At 33.6% G+C, this 18,381-nt stretch overlaps 1 protein-coding gene across 2 annotated transcripts in view; it reads left to right on the top strand.

Annotated features, from left to right (window-relative positions):
* Positions 1 to 731: 731 nt before the first annotated feature.
* LOC114180169 (uncharacterized) overlaps positions 732 to 18,381 on the top strand; it is a 31,387-nt gene continuing 13,737 nt past the window's right edge. Inside the window, exons 1-4 of one of the 2 annotated variants that reach the window (XM_028066509.2) lie at positions 772 to 944; positions 1,037 to 1,276; positions 6,203 to 6,320; positions 8,771 to 9,018. In XM_028066509.2, coding sequence (XP_027922310.2) covers positions 6,242 to 6,320; positions 8,771 to 9,018 — 327 coding nt within the window. In that variant the 5' untranslated portion in view covers positions 772 to 944; positions 1,037 to 1,276; positions 6,203 to 6,241. Of the gene's footprint in view, positions 945 to 1,036; positions 1,277 to 6,202; positions 6,321 to 8,770; positions 9,019 to 18,381 lie in introns of both variants that reach the window. The other variant, XM_028066508.2, reaches the window with a different exon arrangement.

Here is an 18,381-nt window from a genome sequence, read left to right as displayed (position 1 = left end):
CACTTTCATACTCTAATTTCTTTTATTTATGGTATATTTATATAGATTAAAATAAAGTACAATGTGTAAGTAAAATTTAGTCATGAAACTATATAATTTGTTAATAAGATATAAAAGAAAGTTGGAATTATTATAAATATAATACCAATATTATTTAAAATTTTATAATACTTAAAACTATAAAATCTAGTTGAAATCTAATTATAAAACAATAATTTGGATTAATTTCACTTTTATATTAAATTTATCAAAATTAAATCTAACAGCATTTAGTTTTTATATTTAATTACAATAACTATTTATTAAAAAGTAAAACTAAATCATAATTTAAAGAATTAGCAGTGGGGTAAAATTGTACTGCAACAAATTTATTCAATTTCATATTAAATTTATCAAAATTAAATCCATCAACATTTAATTTTCATATTTAATTACAATAATCATTTATTAAAAGCTAAAACTAAATCCTAATTTTAAAAAAAATGTGCAATGGGGTAAAATTGTCCTGCAACAAATTTATATGCCAAAATCAGCTTTAATATATTAATATGTTAATATACATATTATTATTATAGTTCATTGCTCTTGATACCCAACAATCTATTGTCACTTCCTGAATTATCCTTAAGTTATACAATTTTTTAATTTTATAGTAAAGTAAATATTCAAATAAGTATAGCAGGTCTCAGATATTTATGTACAAAAATATTTAAATTAAAAAAAAATACAGAGATAAGATCCAAAAAAACACAGGAAACGGAACCTTGTATCCAATTTGCTGTCAATTCCAGTATCCAACACTGCAACAGCAATAAGTTTGGTTAAAAATAAATAAAAACTATCCAAAAGAAAAATAAAACCCCAACTTCCAAACCTCTTCCATCTCGGCGGCGGAGGCGGCGGTCGTGCACGGCGGTGCTTCACCTTCGAGACTTCTTTCATCTGTAAGTATATCGGATCTATCGACTCCTCGAAGAACTCTCCTTCTCACTGTTCATCGTGAGCCGCTTCTCTTAATTTATTTATCGCATGCTAGGTTTCGAGTTCTTCAAACAAATTGAATCGACAAAGTTTCTCTGTGTGTACTGGCGCTTTTCTTCAACCAAGTTTCGCATTTCTTGATTTTGACCAAACCATTTTCTTTACCCATTTTTTTGGTTATCGACATTATGATAGAGCCGAGACCCGAATGAGTCTTATAGCTTCCACTATGGAGAAATATGGGTCCTATTCGGTCGGTGTTATGTTACATGCGATGCATTCACATCCCTTTAAGGTTATTGCACTGTCTTCTGATTCTTAATGTATAAGGAAATACAAGTGGTGTTTCTATCACTTGCGGTTATCAATTGTTTTGTTCGATTTAGAAATTATTATAATTTTTTGACTATTTTACCGTTCAGTTGTTGCGGATGTGCTATGTTTGCTGGTTTGTAGTTGTAGTAAATAGGGCTTTACTAGAGCGTGAGAGTGAGATTTGGAGGAGGTTGTGGCATCTTGCTATTGCAGTGTGTTGATGACTAAATCTTATTTCTGGAAGAGTCAACTGTGTTGTACTAAATTTTTGAATATCCTTTTCCCTCTTCATTAATTTCATGTAGACCTTCCTAATATTCTTTCCCTCGTATTTTTAGCTGTGTGCCATATTTTGTAATTCCTTCTTGCTTATTTTGAAGTTCCTAATCCCTTGACCTTGAGCTTTGTTAAGTGCCATGATCCTGGACCAAACAACAAATGATTTTGAAGCAGGAATGATTGGAATGTTTTTTAATTAATGAATTGATTTATTTTTTCACAGAAGGTTGATGTATTAATGTTGGTGATGTGTGCTCAACCTGAAATCTTCTTTATGTTGTGGCTCTTTGTCCAGGTTGCTTAGAGGCTATAGGAGATAAGGAGGAAATTTTAGATCTAATAGGTTTTGTCTGTCGACATGATTGACAGTAGAACATTATAGTGTTATTTGATTGATGTTTCCAATTTTACCTAGTAGGAATAAAAGCTTAATTGTTGTTACTGTTGTTGAAGTGGGAGAAAGTGAAGATTCATCTGTTTATTGAATGATTGATTTGAGTGGTAAATGTTCCTGGGTTACTAAGGGAAAGTCCTTCACATATGTTGGAAATGGGTCTAATAAGTCACACGATTGTCCAGATTCATGTAGCTATTAGGAAAATGTATTTAGTGCACTTTAACTATTAAATGTAAAACTCTAGAATCAATATAAATATAAGGTTGCTGAGTTATTTTTTACTGTAGAATTCACTAAATATTATTGTTCAACTTTGTATTCGAGTGGGTTTGATCTTGCTTTGTCTGTCTGCTCTTGTGGTCAAGTTTCTTGTCCAGTCTGCTGTTGTTTGCTGCTGCTGCGACCTGGGCTGCTCTCACTGTTCATGACACTGCTAATTAAAGTTGCTCACTGTTTATGTTCATTCATGATGGTTCACATCCCTTTCTGTTGTTATTCGTTGTTCTTTTCTTTACATTCCTGACTTGCCTTATGCTAAAGTTATGTCACATGCCGCTTTGATATTAGCTTGTCTTAGTTTCTCCATTTTTTCTTCTCTGTTGTTATAACTGAATTTCTACAAAACATATCTATTGGCCCTTTTTTTAGCACCATTCTTTCTTTCTCCCCTTGAGGTAATTAGGTGTGGAATTTTGAACTTCTTCTCAGTCATTATCATCAACTGCATTATCTATCGGATTTACAGAGGTGGCTTCTTTTTCTCTAACTAATTTCCAAAACTTTTCATTGAAACTTTTGCAAGTCTTGGTGCAAGATGCAACACTATCCTTTGCCTTTAGATGTTCTTTGGTTCTAGTAATTCCCCTCTTCATAAATGTTCACAATTACTGACAATATTGTTCAAGTCAGGTTCATCCAATAAATGTCAATAGTTTCAACCCAGGTTATTCTTGTTAGATGTTCTTGAACTATGTACTTCAATTGCCATTAGGGTGCTGGAAAATAAATGTAGTTTGTGTTTCAAATTTATATATTAGAGAATAACTATTTAGTAGAAAAGAAGAAAGAAAAAGGGGAGGGTGTGTGGTGCAATAGGCAATGCTGCTCTGCAAATAGAGGAAAAAGGAGGACAAACCATAATGGGTGGACCAAGGCGCATAGCAAAGCGATGGTGATGACACAGCTTATAGTACGAACAATGATGGGAGGCTCACTGTAGCAGAATGATGAACTAGACAATGGCGATGCTAGTGCAACAGGATGGAGGCATGAAGGGGCAAAATCGAGAAAGGAGATGCAAGGAAGTAAGGAGTGGATCATGTTGGGGGTGTTCTAATTTCGTTTGGTTTTGGTTTGGGTTGTGATTTGTATGACCCTACCTTTTTACACAACAGTGCAAAGTGAATGTTGTTTTATTTTAAATAATTATGATGCACATGTCATTTTTAAGTTAGTGCTTGAACTTAACCACTTATTGTTAATTTGATCTCTAAAAGTAGTTTTGAAGTTTCGATTATGTCCTAGTTGCACATAAATTATTAACAAAGACATCACCATCTTCTTTCTTTCTGTATTTTTTTCTCATATTTGGTACCCTCCTTTCACAAAATGTATGTTCATCTTGACTTTCGTGTCATCCATCTTTATATCAAGTTCACCATTTAATATACAATTCTTACTGCCTTAAGGTGTATTGAGCACTAGCCTTAAGGCTTAATGTTTAGTTTGAGTTACTTTCTTACCATGTTGTAGTTTCTTTGACCAAATAATATGTGAAGGTAAAGGGTTGATATTGTTTGTTGTGCTAAGGAAATGACTATATTTTGTTCAATTAAAGTTAAAATTAGAAAAATCTTATAGCAGATCTTAAAGTTGAGTGCTGCCTATGTATCTAAAAAATTTGCTTGATATGTATGTATTTGATCATATTAAATTAATTTATGATTGATCACGTATAGTAGTAGTTATTTACTAAATCCAAAACAACACTTATAATATTTTATACCAAATCTTCTATCTGAATCAAGTTAGTAACTTATATATTATTAATGTGTGTAAAATTTTTATAACCTACTTTTTACACTCTTATGATATTTAAAATCATATTTTAAAGCTTACATTGGATATTGTGAGCATTTAAATTTTAAATGGTAAACTTGGTATAAAGATATATAATATGAAAGTCAAGGTGGATCATAAATGATTTGAAATGATTGTAGAAAATATGAGAAATAAGAAATTGAAATGGGGACAATGGCCATGTCTTTGATTGAAAATTTGAGTACAATGTAGGACTTAATTGAAAATTTGAAAGTACTTCCAAGGATCAAAATGACAATAAGTGGTTAAGTTTAAGGACTAGAAGAAAATAACATGTAAGGATGTCATAATTCTTGATAAAAACAACTTTCACATTGGACTGCCACACCATTTACTTGTGTAACTTCAATTGTTGTGTAGACAAACAACGGGCCACAAATGTATAGACATTAACTTTAATGGACCTCTTTTAGTGGCAGGTCATATTTGAGTAATTTTTTCACATTTATGGACTTTTTGATAATTATGTTGTTGTCAAGGACTAAAATGACAGACCACACTTTTAGGGACGAATTTTGTCCTTTACTCATTTCCTAGGGGTAGAAGTTTCAGAATTGAAGTATAGGGTAATCTCCTAGAGGAAGTAGGCTCTTGACATCCAGGAGGAAATTTGCATATTGAATGATAAGTTAGTGGACACTCCAATGAATCCTAATATCAAATTACTTCCTAATAAGGGAATCCTTATCTGATCCTGAAAACTATAGTTGATTGGTTGGTAAACTAAATCATCTTACATTCACTCATCCATATATTTTCTTTTTTGTGAGTCTGGTGAGTAAATTCTTCAACTCTCCTTGTCATGACCGTTGAGATTTAGTGTGTGTCTGTTTTAACGTTTGGGAGCCCATACGCAGGTTCACTTTGCATTGAAAGTCACACAATGATGTTTGACATTTTTTTTTTCTGTTTCATTGAGCACTAAATGTGGGCTGCTTTCAAAGCAACACCCTAAAGCTTCTCCATTGAATGAGATTTTCGTTTCATTCAACCAAACGTAATTTTTTAACTGCAATCCAAACACACCTTAGTGATTTGGATATTGAAGTACATGAAGAGTGCTCTAAGCAAGGATCTAATTTACTAAATCGAGGTAAATACTCAAGTAGTTGGATACTCAAATGCAAATTTGGTTGGTTCACTTGGTGATATGCCTATCCAATTTTGGATATTGTGTGTCATTGGAGGAAATTTGATATCATAGAAAAGTATGAAGCAAAATGTTGGAGCAATATAGATTGTTGAAGTAGAATAAGGACATGTCTATGGTAACTTTTGAACTGATATGGCTAAAACAATTGGTTAAAGAACCCAAGTTGGATGGGGCTAAAATGACTGTGATTTGTGATTCTAATAATTGGGTTTATGTCCTCAACTTTACAAAATCTACTTGTAAGGCGATGATTGCCCCCATTTATACATTATAATTTGGCCTTATTCCTAGTTGATGTGAGATCTCCAATATATTCTCTCATGCTAAGAAATGAATATCATGAACATGGGATTAGATATGCGTGGATGGTTTAGCAAGAGCCCTAAACTTGACTGTGACAGTAGCTTTGATATCATCTTAGTAATTGTGGATTTGTACTTTACTCAATTTCACAAAATTAGCTTGTAAGGTAAGAATTGCATCCCACTTCTATATTATAATTTGACTTTATTTCTAGTCGATGTGAGATCTCCGACTCTAATAATTAACCAACTTTGTATATTGCTTCTAATCCAATATTTCACAAAAGGCCTAAAGATATTGAGGTTGATTGCCATAGTTAGGACACATTGTTACAATCTCAGTCAATTCTGCTGACTTGTTGGTGCATATGATTTATATGCTACAACTTGAGTGAGGGTGTTGAAAATAAAAAAATTATGTGTATTATTTAGTCCTGTAATCTTTATTTTAGCATGTATAATGTCCTCTGTTCATGCATTATAAATTTGAGTCTATAAACAACTTATATCTGTTTTGTATTCACAAACATGGTATTTAGTCTGATGTCTCTATGTTCTCTAGTTTAACATAAAATGATTGGCTTTCCTTAATAGTTAGATTTTGAATGTTTATTTTTTGTTTCAATATACACATTAAGTTCCGCCTGTGACTGATATCCCACTTGTAAATTATAGGTAATTCTCCAGGATATGTGAAACTTTTCAAAAGGCAGTATGAGTGACGACATATTTGACGGACAGTTGTTTGCTGAGCAGTTGTCGAAAGTCAGCAATACACAACAAAGCATTCAATGTATCCTTCATTGATCCCTATTTTTTGTATTGTTTTTGTTTTTAATGGCAATTTTCTGTTTGGTTGTATATGCATTATCAGATTGCCAATACATTATTCATGCAACTTTGTATGGCATGATTTATTCATTCCATGAAGTACAATTGCAACAACACCTCAATGTGGCTTTTTTGGATTTAGAAAAATAGATGTAAAGAAATGTTGCCTACATAGAGTTAACATTTGTTTTTGAATTAGGATATGTCTAAATTTTGGCAGACAATGGATGTGATGTGACTATGATATAACTTTGACTTGCAGTACCTATAGATTGTTTTTTTTTTTTTGTATTTTATGTTAAAAAAGCCATTACACTTTGGTCCTGCTTGGACAAATTTCTCCATATGGCCCCTAGGAGAAAAATAAAATATATTTGTTAAATTAGCTTATACAAAAAGAAATGAGATTTTAGAGAAACTATACGGAAGAGTTCTACAAATTAACTTATTCATAAACTAATTTTAGCTTATGGAGAATGTTATTTAACTTTTTTCGTTTTAATTTAATTTCTTTGAATTGTTACGGAGAAATTTATCTGAATATATATTTTTTCATTTACTTTTTTGGTTAAGTACCATGAGAAGTATTTCTTAAATTTTAGTTGTGTTTATTGTTGGGGAGCTGGTATTTTGGTTCTTAAACAACCCTCTCTCTTATCAGATCATAGGAGGGATTGTTGCATCTTGTATTATTATTCATTTGTTAAGCATCCCTGCTTGTGTTCATAGTGAAAGAAAATTGTTGCTGCTATTGAGGCTTTCTCTATAGACGTTTTTACAGGAAATCTGTGATAATTTTTGGTAAAGATTTTCATTATATGATGGTACTGTTTGTTTCACTTGAAATAAAAACAGGTGAATGTCAGTCTTTTAAACCTCTGACTTGTTTTTAACCCTTACCAAGTACTATATTTGATCCTTTGTACAAGCAACAAAGTAGTGCATTTTTTGTTTCTCATTATACGAAATCTTATCCATTTTTCAAATATATTAGTTTTAATATCCTTTTATACCCTTCATGTATTGTGAAGTGTATTAATGAAACACCCAATACTCCCAATACGTGCAAGGGCATGCATTCATTCGCCTATTAACAATTTAAGCCACACTCATTGGTAGAAAAAATATTCATTGGATTGTAGTTGTGCCATTAAATATAACTACCCTTAATTCATTTAGTTCTATGGGTTTTTCTTGAATAAAATTTAAATTTATCACATGGTTAGTTAAAATTGACTATTTCAATTGAACTTGATGAATTAACTACTTGTTATATATGATTGGAGGTAGTATAAAGCAAGAAAATTTATAAGGAAATCACCAGCAGCAAAGAAATAAAGACTGAAGAAGCAATGTACTAAGAAAAAAATTGTCAGTACAGACAATGATGGTATTTGGTCAACTGAAACTGAATTGAAGAGTGTGAAGGGGACTGGATGAAAAAATTCTGAATGTTATAGTCATATCTTTTCATGTTGCTGAAATCATCCCCAGCCTGAACGTGTAAAGAATGTTCTTCATAACACTAGATACTCTGTATAGTATGCTAATTTTTCATTAAATATTTATTGAATTTCTGGGTGGAGGGGTGAAAATTTGGGGGTGTCCTCTCGTGTAGGATCTTTTCTTGGTAACATGTTTATGAAGATTTTTTAGTATTTGCTGTTTATGCAGTTATATGGTGAATTTTAGATGGGAGTAATTTATTTTTGAAAATGTCTCTTCGCTCTTCCTTTTTATTCATTATGGGGACATAAGTATCTTTTTGGCTTCTATTAATTACCCGACTGAAGTTTTGTTTATGGTTCTTGTGATGGACTTGCTAAATCTATTATGAAATTGGGCTGTAGTTTTTTTGCCCTGTTAGTTCATTATTTTTTTCTTTTGTAGAAGTTTCGTCCCCTTCCCAGTGTTTTTTTTTTAATATTCGCATTATTTATTTATTTCAATAGCTCACAATAACATTTTTTTCGTACAATTTCTTAAATTTTTCAATGGCATTTTAAGTTTCAGCTATCATTTTGATGATTATGATGAGTTTTTATTCAGAGAAAGAGATGCGTATGAATCAAGGAGACAGTGAATGCTGTAAAACGAAATAAAGCAGCAAAACAAAAGAACTAACAAAAGATTATTTGTCCCTTTACAAATCCCTAAGAGAGGCCCCTCCCCCATCCATCCCAAGAGACAGCGAGCATATGGTGTAGGGAAGCTAAACATAACTTGTTTAAAAGTTTGTTTGAGATGTATTTGTGCCTGTCTGTACCAGAGTTATGAATAAGCTAGTAGCATTTTTCTCATTTTACTTCAGTTGTTCAATCTAATTTCCTTCACATTATTTCTCCTTCCTCTTTCCGGTTATCTATTAGTGATATTTGTATTGCTATCTGTATTTCTTAAGAAATAATTCAGCCTTGTCCCAATCGTGTATTTCTCACCAGAAGAGAGCAAAAGAAATAGTTGAAACTTGGGTTAAATTATTCAATGCTTCCCAGAGGGATCAGCGTATCGCATATCTACACTTGGCTAATGACATATTGCAAAACAGTAGACGAAAGGGTAGTGAGTTTGTCAACGAATTCTGGAAAGTTCTTCCAGAAGCTCTAAGGCGTGTCTGTGAAAGTAATGATGACTCTGGAAAGAAAGCAGTAGCCAGACTAGTAAGTCTCATTTTTACTTTATACAAAATTTCCAAATTAATTGTATAAGACCACAGTATAGTTATTCTCTTCAATCTTTTATGCTTTACTTATATTATAACTGTGTAGAATTGTAGGAGCCTGGTTTCGGTGATATCTTCTTGTTCCTTTCTATTTTTCTGGGAATTGTCCCTTTTTATTAGAATGAGTACACTGAATTGTAAGGTATATTGTTCAGAATGTTAAAACTGTTCAGGTTAAAGTATCTAACTTGTCTATATTGTGCTGTAGTTTTGAATTCAATGTTGTAATTGGTATATATTTCTCCTGCATCATATATCAAACATTTCTCCTTCCAGGTGTGGGTTTCTTTTCTGGGAATTCATTTATGCTAAGTATAATCCACTAAACTATCCTATTCTATCTAATTTTAACATGTGTTCCCATGGGATGTTTTGAAAACCCAGACCAGTCCTTTATTTGGAAGGGGATGATGGTTCAATGTTTTAACTTCCAATTTATGTACAATTGATTAAAATAGAATAATCCTCTTTTCAAAGTTCTTCTCTGTGCAAGTTGGTATTAGAGCCCTCAATTATGTGCCCTTTGTTTTTGTTGTTGTTCCTAGCCACTGTTGCAGTGACGAGTGCTAATACTAACCTAAGCAATGCAGTTTGCAACTTGCAGTCGTTGCCAAACTTGGTTTCTGTCAATCGTGCATGTAATCCACATGTGACCATATGGTGGTGTTTCATCCACTGTGGATAACTCCCCTTTTGTAGCATGAGGGCTCAGTTTCATCTTACCTTTTCTTTTGGTGACTCTTCGAAAACCATTCTTTTTTTCTTTGAACAGAATGCCATTGACTCTCATTTCTTGCTATGGAAGAAAAATGAACAGAGTGTATGTTATTGACTGAATTCTATGTTAACAGTCAATGGTAAAATTGTTGTAACAGACAACTACTTAATAAATTAGTTACATCTAACTGATAACTAACTACTATACTAACAACGACAGTTTTATTTTGTACAATGAAGTTATACACTCACGTCTACCTGCAAACTCAAGATGACCAAGTTTGTACTGAAGAAAAGAAAATCTAGTGACAAAGGCTTAGTAAATAGGTCAGCCCAATGATCTTTTGATCAGGAGTGTGCTGCACCACCAGTTGCTTATGCTAATGAGATTTTTTGTTTTATGGGCAGCACATTAATAATTATGAAGAACAAGTTGGATATTAAGATTATAGGCTAACTGAAACCTAGATGTACTAGAGCTAGAAATGGTCAAACCTTAACCATTACCGATGAAGATCAGGTCCTTCCAATAGTGAGGATTTCTGTATATTTTGTGAATTATTTGTTACATGATAAGAATCAGGAAACCATGTAGAAGCTGTGGAAGGAGCAATGTTAGCAACATTGACTTAGGAATCTGGGGCGATTGAATTGCTGTGAGGATCACGACAGTCTAGGGACCAGGAAAATTAAAGTAAGCAGAGTTAGCATAAGGTGGTTGGGGAGAATTGCACTGATTTGAAGCTGGATGACACCACTGCCAAGATTCTTTCGAATCACCATTGATCAATGGAGATAGCCTCAAACTGAGGATTAAATGTTATAGCAACTTGGTGCACTATGACCACAGTCAAAATTGCACTGATTTGAAGCTGGATGATACCACTTCCAAGACTAGTTTGAAGCACCGTTGGTCAATGAAAACAACCTCATTATGATGATTGAATATGTCCATAGTGAAAATAGACTTTGTGTTGGGCTTTTGCCACCAGAACCACATGCATGACCAAAATTGCCTTTGTGAGCACCTTGGTGGTTAGAACCTATGAAATTGGATTTGTAACGTTAGGGTTTATTTAGATGCAATATTTGTACTAACATGATTTTCACTGTCAAAAGTGAGGGTTAGATTTGTAGTATCAACATGAGTGAAATTGATAGGTGTGTAAAGACATTGGAAGCTGAATTGAGAGTTTGTAGTATTCATCGTGCTTTGTAAGGAAATGAAGAATTGTTTCATTGATAACAACAACACGAATTACATTCCAATAATCCTTGTTTGTAATAATTAGATTCTTTAAAACAAGGAAATAAAAGTATGATACAATGAATTGGAAGATCGTAAACATATCTTTCCTAATCACTATGGAGATGTTGAGAATATTTTTGTCCTAATGTTGAAAGTAGTGAAATTTAGGTATACCATTAATTCCCTTGTGTATAAAAGACACATGGTAATATATTTATAATGAAGAATAATAGAGGAAAATATGGGCTAAACCCAAATACACATAATATTGTAACTAATGTAAGATATTCTAACTATTAATATCTTAACAATATCTAACACTTCCATCAAGTTGGTGCATATAAATCATATGTACCAAGTTTGTTACAAATATAATCAATTTCAGGTTCGCGTAAAGACTCAGTGAAAATATCTGCTAATTGATCACTTGAGTTAAGAAACTTAGTCTTGATGTCTCCATATACAAACTTTTCACGAATAAAATAACAATTAATTTCAATATGCTTGGTCCTTTTGTTAGAGCTAAGATGAAGAGCAACTTGATTGTCCCATATAAGTGTCATTTGAGTGACATATCTAAACTGCAATTTTTTAGGTAATTGTTTAAGTCAAACAAGTTCACAAGTGATTGAGGCCATAACTCTATATCTTGCTTCTGCAGTAGCCCTTCCCACAACACTTTAGTTCTTCCTCTTCTAAGAAATCAAGTTACCTCCAATGAAAACACAATATCCAGAAGTACATCTTCTATTCGAAGATCCTGTCCAATAAACATCTGAATAACAGACAACTTTAATATGGTTACTGTGACCATATAGCAAACCTTTTGCAAGAGATACTTTAATGTACTTTAATATACGAATGACTTCATTCCAATGATCTAAACATGTGGAAATAAGAAATTGACTCATCACACTAATTGCAAAGGAAATGTCAGGACAAGTAATAGTGAGATAGTTCAATTTTCCAACTAATCTTTTGTACTTCTGAGGATCTGAGAAAGGCCCCCTTTTATTAGGTAGGAGTTTGGTATTGGGATCTATGGGTGCATCAACAAATTTTGAGTTCATCAACCCAATTTCCTCAAAAATATCCAATGCATACTTCCTTTGAGATATAACAATACCATTGTTGGATTGTGCTACCTCAATCACCAAGAAATATTAAAGTTTGCCAAGATATTTGGTCTAAAAGTTATGACAAATGTGTTGATTCATTTGAGAGATGCCACAATGATCACTGTGTAAGAACAATTCCATCAACATTTACTATTAAATAGATACACTTGATACTCGAGTGACGGTAAAAGACTAAATGATCTGCCTCACTGAGTGATACCAAACTGTTGAACAACACTGGTAAATTTTTTAGACCAAGCCCTAGGAGCTTGTTTCAGACCATATAAAGATTTACATAGACTACATACTAATCAAGAAGACTTCCCTTGAGCAACAAAACCTGGAGGTTGCTCCATATAAATTTCTTGTAAATCTCCATTAAGAAAAACATTCTTACATCTAGTTAGTAAAGAGGCCATTGTTGAAGACCAACCATGGCTATAAATAAGCGAACAAAAACCATCTTTGCCCAATAATCCAAACAAAAAATTTGTGTGAAACTTATGGCCAGAAGACGAGCTTTGAAATGATCAATAGTACCATCAAGACCAACTTTGATAGCAAAGACCCACTTGCAACCTACAACGGATTTCCCAGACAATAATGGGACGAGCTCCTAAGTTCCACTATTTGAAGATTGATTTCACAAGCATGGTCTGATGCTAACTAGTATGGGCTAAGGAATCAGCTACAAATTTTGGAATTGACACAGGTAAAATAGACAAAAGGAAGGTATAAAAAGATGGAGATAATCTATCATAACTCAAGGCAGTATAATGAGGAGATGGAATACAAGTAGAGCATATACCTTTTTGAAGGGAAATTAGAAGTTCAAACTCAATTCTCAGAGCTAGAGGGATGGAGGATTTGGCACTAGAAATGAGTCATCTAGTGAATGATGAGAACGTTGTCGACTAACACCTGAAGAGTTGGACTAGACACAATAGGAGGATCACAAATAACACAAATATTGAGTGTAGTAGATGAAGACACTCACAAAGAGAAAGTAGACTTAAAGTAAAGAGAAGACTCATTAAATGTGACATTAGCTGAAATAAAATAACGGCGAATAGAAGGAGATAAACACTTATATCCTTTTTGTGATATGGTGAATCCTAAAATGACACATTTGTGTGACCTAGGAGATAATTTATCAAGACCAAGACTAAAATTATGAACAAAACATGTTGATCCAAAAACTTTTAGAGGTAAGGGTTGAAAAGGTTCATGAGGAAACTAAATAGAATGAGGGATTTTGCTATCTAAACCTGAAGATAACATGCGGTTAAAAAGATAACATGCCGTGAGAAAAATATCATCCCAAAAATACTGAGGAACCTCACCATGAATTAAATTCAACAAGATGTCTATTCTTGCACTCTATCATCTCATTTTGTTGAGGTTTCTAAGCACATGAGGTTTGACGAAGAATGCCATGAAAAGCCATAAAATGCTTAAGAGAATGTGAAAGGTATTCATGACCATTATCACTGTGCAAAGCGTGAATCGAAATCTCAAATTGATTTTAACTTCATTGTAAAAGGATTGAAATATAGAAAACAACTCAACGATTTTTCTTTAAAATTAACCGAGTACATCTCGAATAATCATCAATAAAAGTAATAAAATACTGAAAACCCTAAATTAGACTTAACACGGTTGGGCCCCAAAATGTCATAATGAACTGAGACAAAATGGGATGAAGAATGTTGAGATACTACGAGGAAATAAACTATGATTATGTTTCCCTAATTGACACGGCTCACGACTAATTAGATAAAGTGGACAAAATGGGAACAAATTGCTGCATTTTGGCAAGACTTGGATGACCTATTGATTTCGTGATGGAGCATCCAAATCGTGCCAATGTGTGTAGAAGGTCATAGATGATTTCGACCTTGAGACTCACATCTGGTGCCAATTATCTATCTTGAAATTTGGTCTTCTAAAGAAAAAAGATATTTGGTAAAAGAAATAACACAATCAAGGGAAAGCGTGAGACGACTAATGGATAATAAATTAAATGGAGATTCAGGGACATAAAGAACATTATCAATGAACAAAGAAGGGAGAAGATTAGCAGTACCACACCTTGAGATAAGACCGTAGATCCATCAACCATGGTAAAGGAAAAAGATTAACAATACCAACACCATGGGATAAGACCTTAGATCCATCAACCATGGTAACAATAGGTAAATAACCTATTGAAGATAGAGAAGAAAACAAAGATTTGTTACTCGTAATATGATCAATGGCACCTGAGTCAAGAACCCAAGGTCCAAGGGAAGTAAAGTGATTTAGGCCAACAAAAGATCTACTTGAAAGTGCAACAGAAGCCGTGCAACTAGGTTTTTGACGATCTTCATACCATTCGAGAAATGCAGTGAGTATAACAGAGTGTCCTGTGTTATTAGATGAAATAGGATCATTGTGAGGGAGGATTTGTTTGGACCATAGATCGAGGAGGATGACCATGTAAGTCATAACATCTGTCAATCTTATGACCGAGCTTGTGACAATGTTCACACTTGTGACGCTCTTTTGCTCGCTTGCGAGAGCAATTATGCTCACTATGTTGAGATACTAAAGTAGAGTAATCATCAACGGAAGCAGGAATGACAACAATCGATTTACTTGGTACACATAAAAGGGTGGAACAAGTAGAAGAAAAATTGAGGGCAACAGGGACCCCAAAATTTGATCACAAACATGAGAATAGTCATTAAAAAGTCAAGTAAGGCCAATAACATAAAGAACTTTGGTCGTTGTTCTGGTTCTTGAGAAGGAGTAGAGGCTGGAGTAATAACTCATTAGAGTCATGAAGGAGAGAATGAATTTTACCCAAATATTCAGCCATTGGAGCCATGATGTTTCAGAGCAACAACATCAATAAGATTGTGACAAACACCAGAAGGATGTTGAGTGTCATTGTTGTATAACAATTTTGCCTATTCTCAAATTTCTAAACATGTTTCATAGGTACGAAATAGTTTTTTTCAATATGAGTAACTAGTGGGTTTGAGATTCATACATAATTGAGCATCAGTTTTCAACCCACAGGAAGCTTCAATTGCATCAATAGAAGTCACACGCTAAGTGAGATAATCAACATACCCCTGACTCTTTAGCCAAAATTTAATGTCTGACGCCCAAGTCTCATAATTAGTGCCATTTAATTTGTCAATGGTTAGATGCTCATTAACATAATTAGTGTAGATTGATAGATCAAACGAATTGGTAGCAATAGGGAAAGGCAGAGGTTGAAGTCGTAGAGGCCATAGATGAAGAGGAAAGAGAAAAACCCTAAAATTCAAGGTTCTCCAATCAAGGTAGCAAGCACTAATATAGAAAGAGGAGGAGACGATCTTGATGCAGGTGATCGCTGCCGAAGAGGAGGGGTAACACACCATCACACGTGGTAGCAAAAGAGAATAGCTATGCGACTTCGAGAGGTGCGTGAGAGCACGTGGTTGCTCCGATGGTGATGATCTCTATAGCGTGGTGGTTGCCTATCCTAGACGATTCGATTGATGGATCGATCTCAACGACAACTTCGGTGGCATCTCCTACGGTGTTGGTGGCGACTCCAACTTTTGTGGAAAACAGACATAGGATAATATATTTATAATGAAGAATAATAAAGGAAAAAATAGGCTAAACCCAAGTATACATAATATTTTATATTTTAACTAACATAAAATATTATAACTAATAATATCTTAAAAATATCTAACACCTAACAATCTGTTATTTACATCACTCTGCATCCTGTTGTTAAATAAATATCGTTCCTTCTCAACTTGCCTTTGAGATTTTAGTCCGAGAAGGCCCTTTAGTAAAAATGTCTACTATTTGAAGTCTTGTCGAGACATGGTTTGTAAAGACTGTTGTAAAGAATATCTTTGATGAAGTGTCTACCAATTTCATTATGTTTGGTCTTACCATGCTGGGTTGCTCTCATGGATGAGTTGTTATCACAGTAAAGTTGTATATGGATATTAACCTTTATTTTAAGCTCATGGAGTATGATGTTTCTCAAATATTAGGGTAGAATGGAATAAGTTTATTGCTAAGACTACTTCATACTCATACAAATACACACATAAAAAAAAATGGAAAAGTAATTTTGAAATTTTGAAACATAGCTTTTAATCTACTCAAATTTGTATGATTTAGGGATACAATCAGATCGCTATTATTCAGAGATATAATCAAATCCCTATTATTTTGGCTTAAATTAGATCCTTATAGGGATATTTACATTATACAGTTTAATTATAGTATGCTAAATATGGAATAATAAAATATGATTGCTGACACTCTCCCTCAAGCTAGTGAATATACATTTTCCATTTCTAGCTTGCAAACAATCCTTTCAAAGTTGTTGGTATTCAGACCCTTTGTTAGAAGGTGTACAAGGTTGTTTTGAAAGCAGGCATACAGAATGCACATTTGACCACTATCATTTTTTTCTTTGATACAATGTGGATCAATTTCAATGTGTTTGATTATATCATATTGCATTGGGTTATGGCTATGCTAATAGCAAATTTATTCTCATGTTAAAGTCTCATTGGTTTATCCAATTCATTCTTAAGTCTTCCAAGATGATTTTTAGTCGTAGTAGCTCACAGATCCCCTGTGCCATAACACTAGATTTACTACTTCATTATTTTTTACTCTTCCAAGTACAAGATTCCCACCAAGGAAAGTACAATATCTAGTAGTTGATCTCCTATCCACAAATGATCCAACATTATTAGCATCTATATATACTTTGAGATTTACATTCCCATTTTATTTGAACAAAATTCCGTTGGCAGGAGTCTCTTTCAGATATTGCACAATTCTTAGTGCAACCCGTTAGTGAATCTCCTTTGGTTGGTTTATGAACTGGTTGACTAGACTCACTGCAAATGAACATCAGGTCTACTGTGAGACAAATATGATTCAATACTTGACAAACATATGGGATCATAAGTTTCCCCGTGGTTAGTAGTGCGTGGAATGTAGTGGCATGTCGAAGTGCTTTTGAACAAAGACCACTAAGGCTGGGTCATGCTCTTTGAGGCCTAGTGGTGGATGGTGACACAATAGTGGTGGACTTCACAATGACTGCCAGAGATAGTGGACAAAAGAGGGCCAACAACAACTAGGGCTCTTAATACCAACTTGAAAAACCATGGGATGTATATTCTCACCCAGTGTGCATATATATTCATAGTAACAAAAGAAGTCTTGTTCGCTCAAATTGGGAGTTTTTTTATTTGTGTTCTTGATGTGAATCAATTAAACTCTACTAATTTTACATAGCGCAATATATCCATTTTTTACATTTGTCTTATTTTTGTGTTCGTGTTATTTTTTATCATGTCTACAAATTTGATGATGTGTATTGTAGTTGTGCTTCTTAGGTTGGCATACATAGTAATTGAAAATAAGTGTATGGGGTTTGGTCATGGAAGGGGTTTGTGTATGTGTTATTAATCCTTAAATCAACTTAAGTGAAATATGTCCTCTTTAGTGAACTAATCACTATCATTTCCACAATCAAATTGAGTAGAAGTAGATAGTCTAATGGGCAGCTCGCCTACTCCTGGAGTATAGTCTAATCCTTGATTACACTATCAAAGCGATCATCTTTTCTATTGAAAATGTTAGTACAAATAGGATTAGTTGACTCAGTTGTCTCCCAATGCATTCAACTGAGACTTCACTGAATTAACACTTAGAATGTCTGTAGAAAGCATAAAATCAGGCAATAACATTAAAACGTGGGTTTGTTGTATACCATGTAAAAATAGAACAATTATATGAAGACAAATGGATGTGAGTTCATCTTATATTTTGAATGAGTGTAAGGTGTTTGTGTTAATGTTCCTTAAGAAAGCTCTAAAGAGATTCTTACTGAACATTAAGATAATAAAGTTATCTACATGTGAAAATGCACCTCATAGGAGCTCAAAAGAGAGAAGAGATAGATTCAAGTAAGAGAATGAAAAGAACACAAGATGGTAAAAACAACATTAAAAGGGCGGGAGAACTTGAAATAAAGAAGTAGACTTTAAGCCTAACTCAACCTCACAAAACTGGCTTGTAAGGTGAGGTTTGCACCCACTTATATACTATGAAATCGCCTTATCTTTAATTGATGTGGAACTTCCAACATACTTCCCTCGACCTGAGGTATATACATCTCATGCGTGAGACTAGA

The sequence above is a fragment of the Vigna unguiculata genome, chromosome 1, assembly GCF_037176805.1.
Source record: "Vigna unguiculata cultivar grain cowpea cultivar isolate G323 ecotype 2 chromosome 1, ASM3717680v1, whole genome shotgun sequence".
Classification (NCBI taxonomy): Eukaryota; Viridiplantae; Streptophyta; class Magnoliopsida; order Fabales; family Fabaceae; genus Vigna; species Vigna unguiculata.
This window is presented reverse-complemented; position numbering and strand designations above follow the sequence as displayed.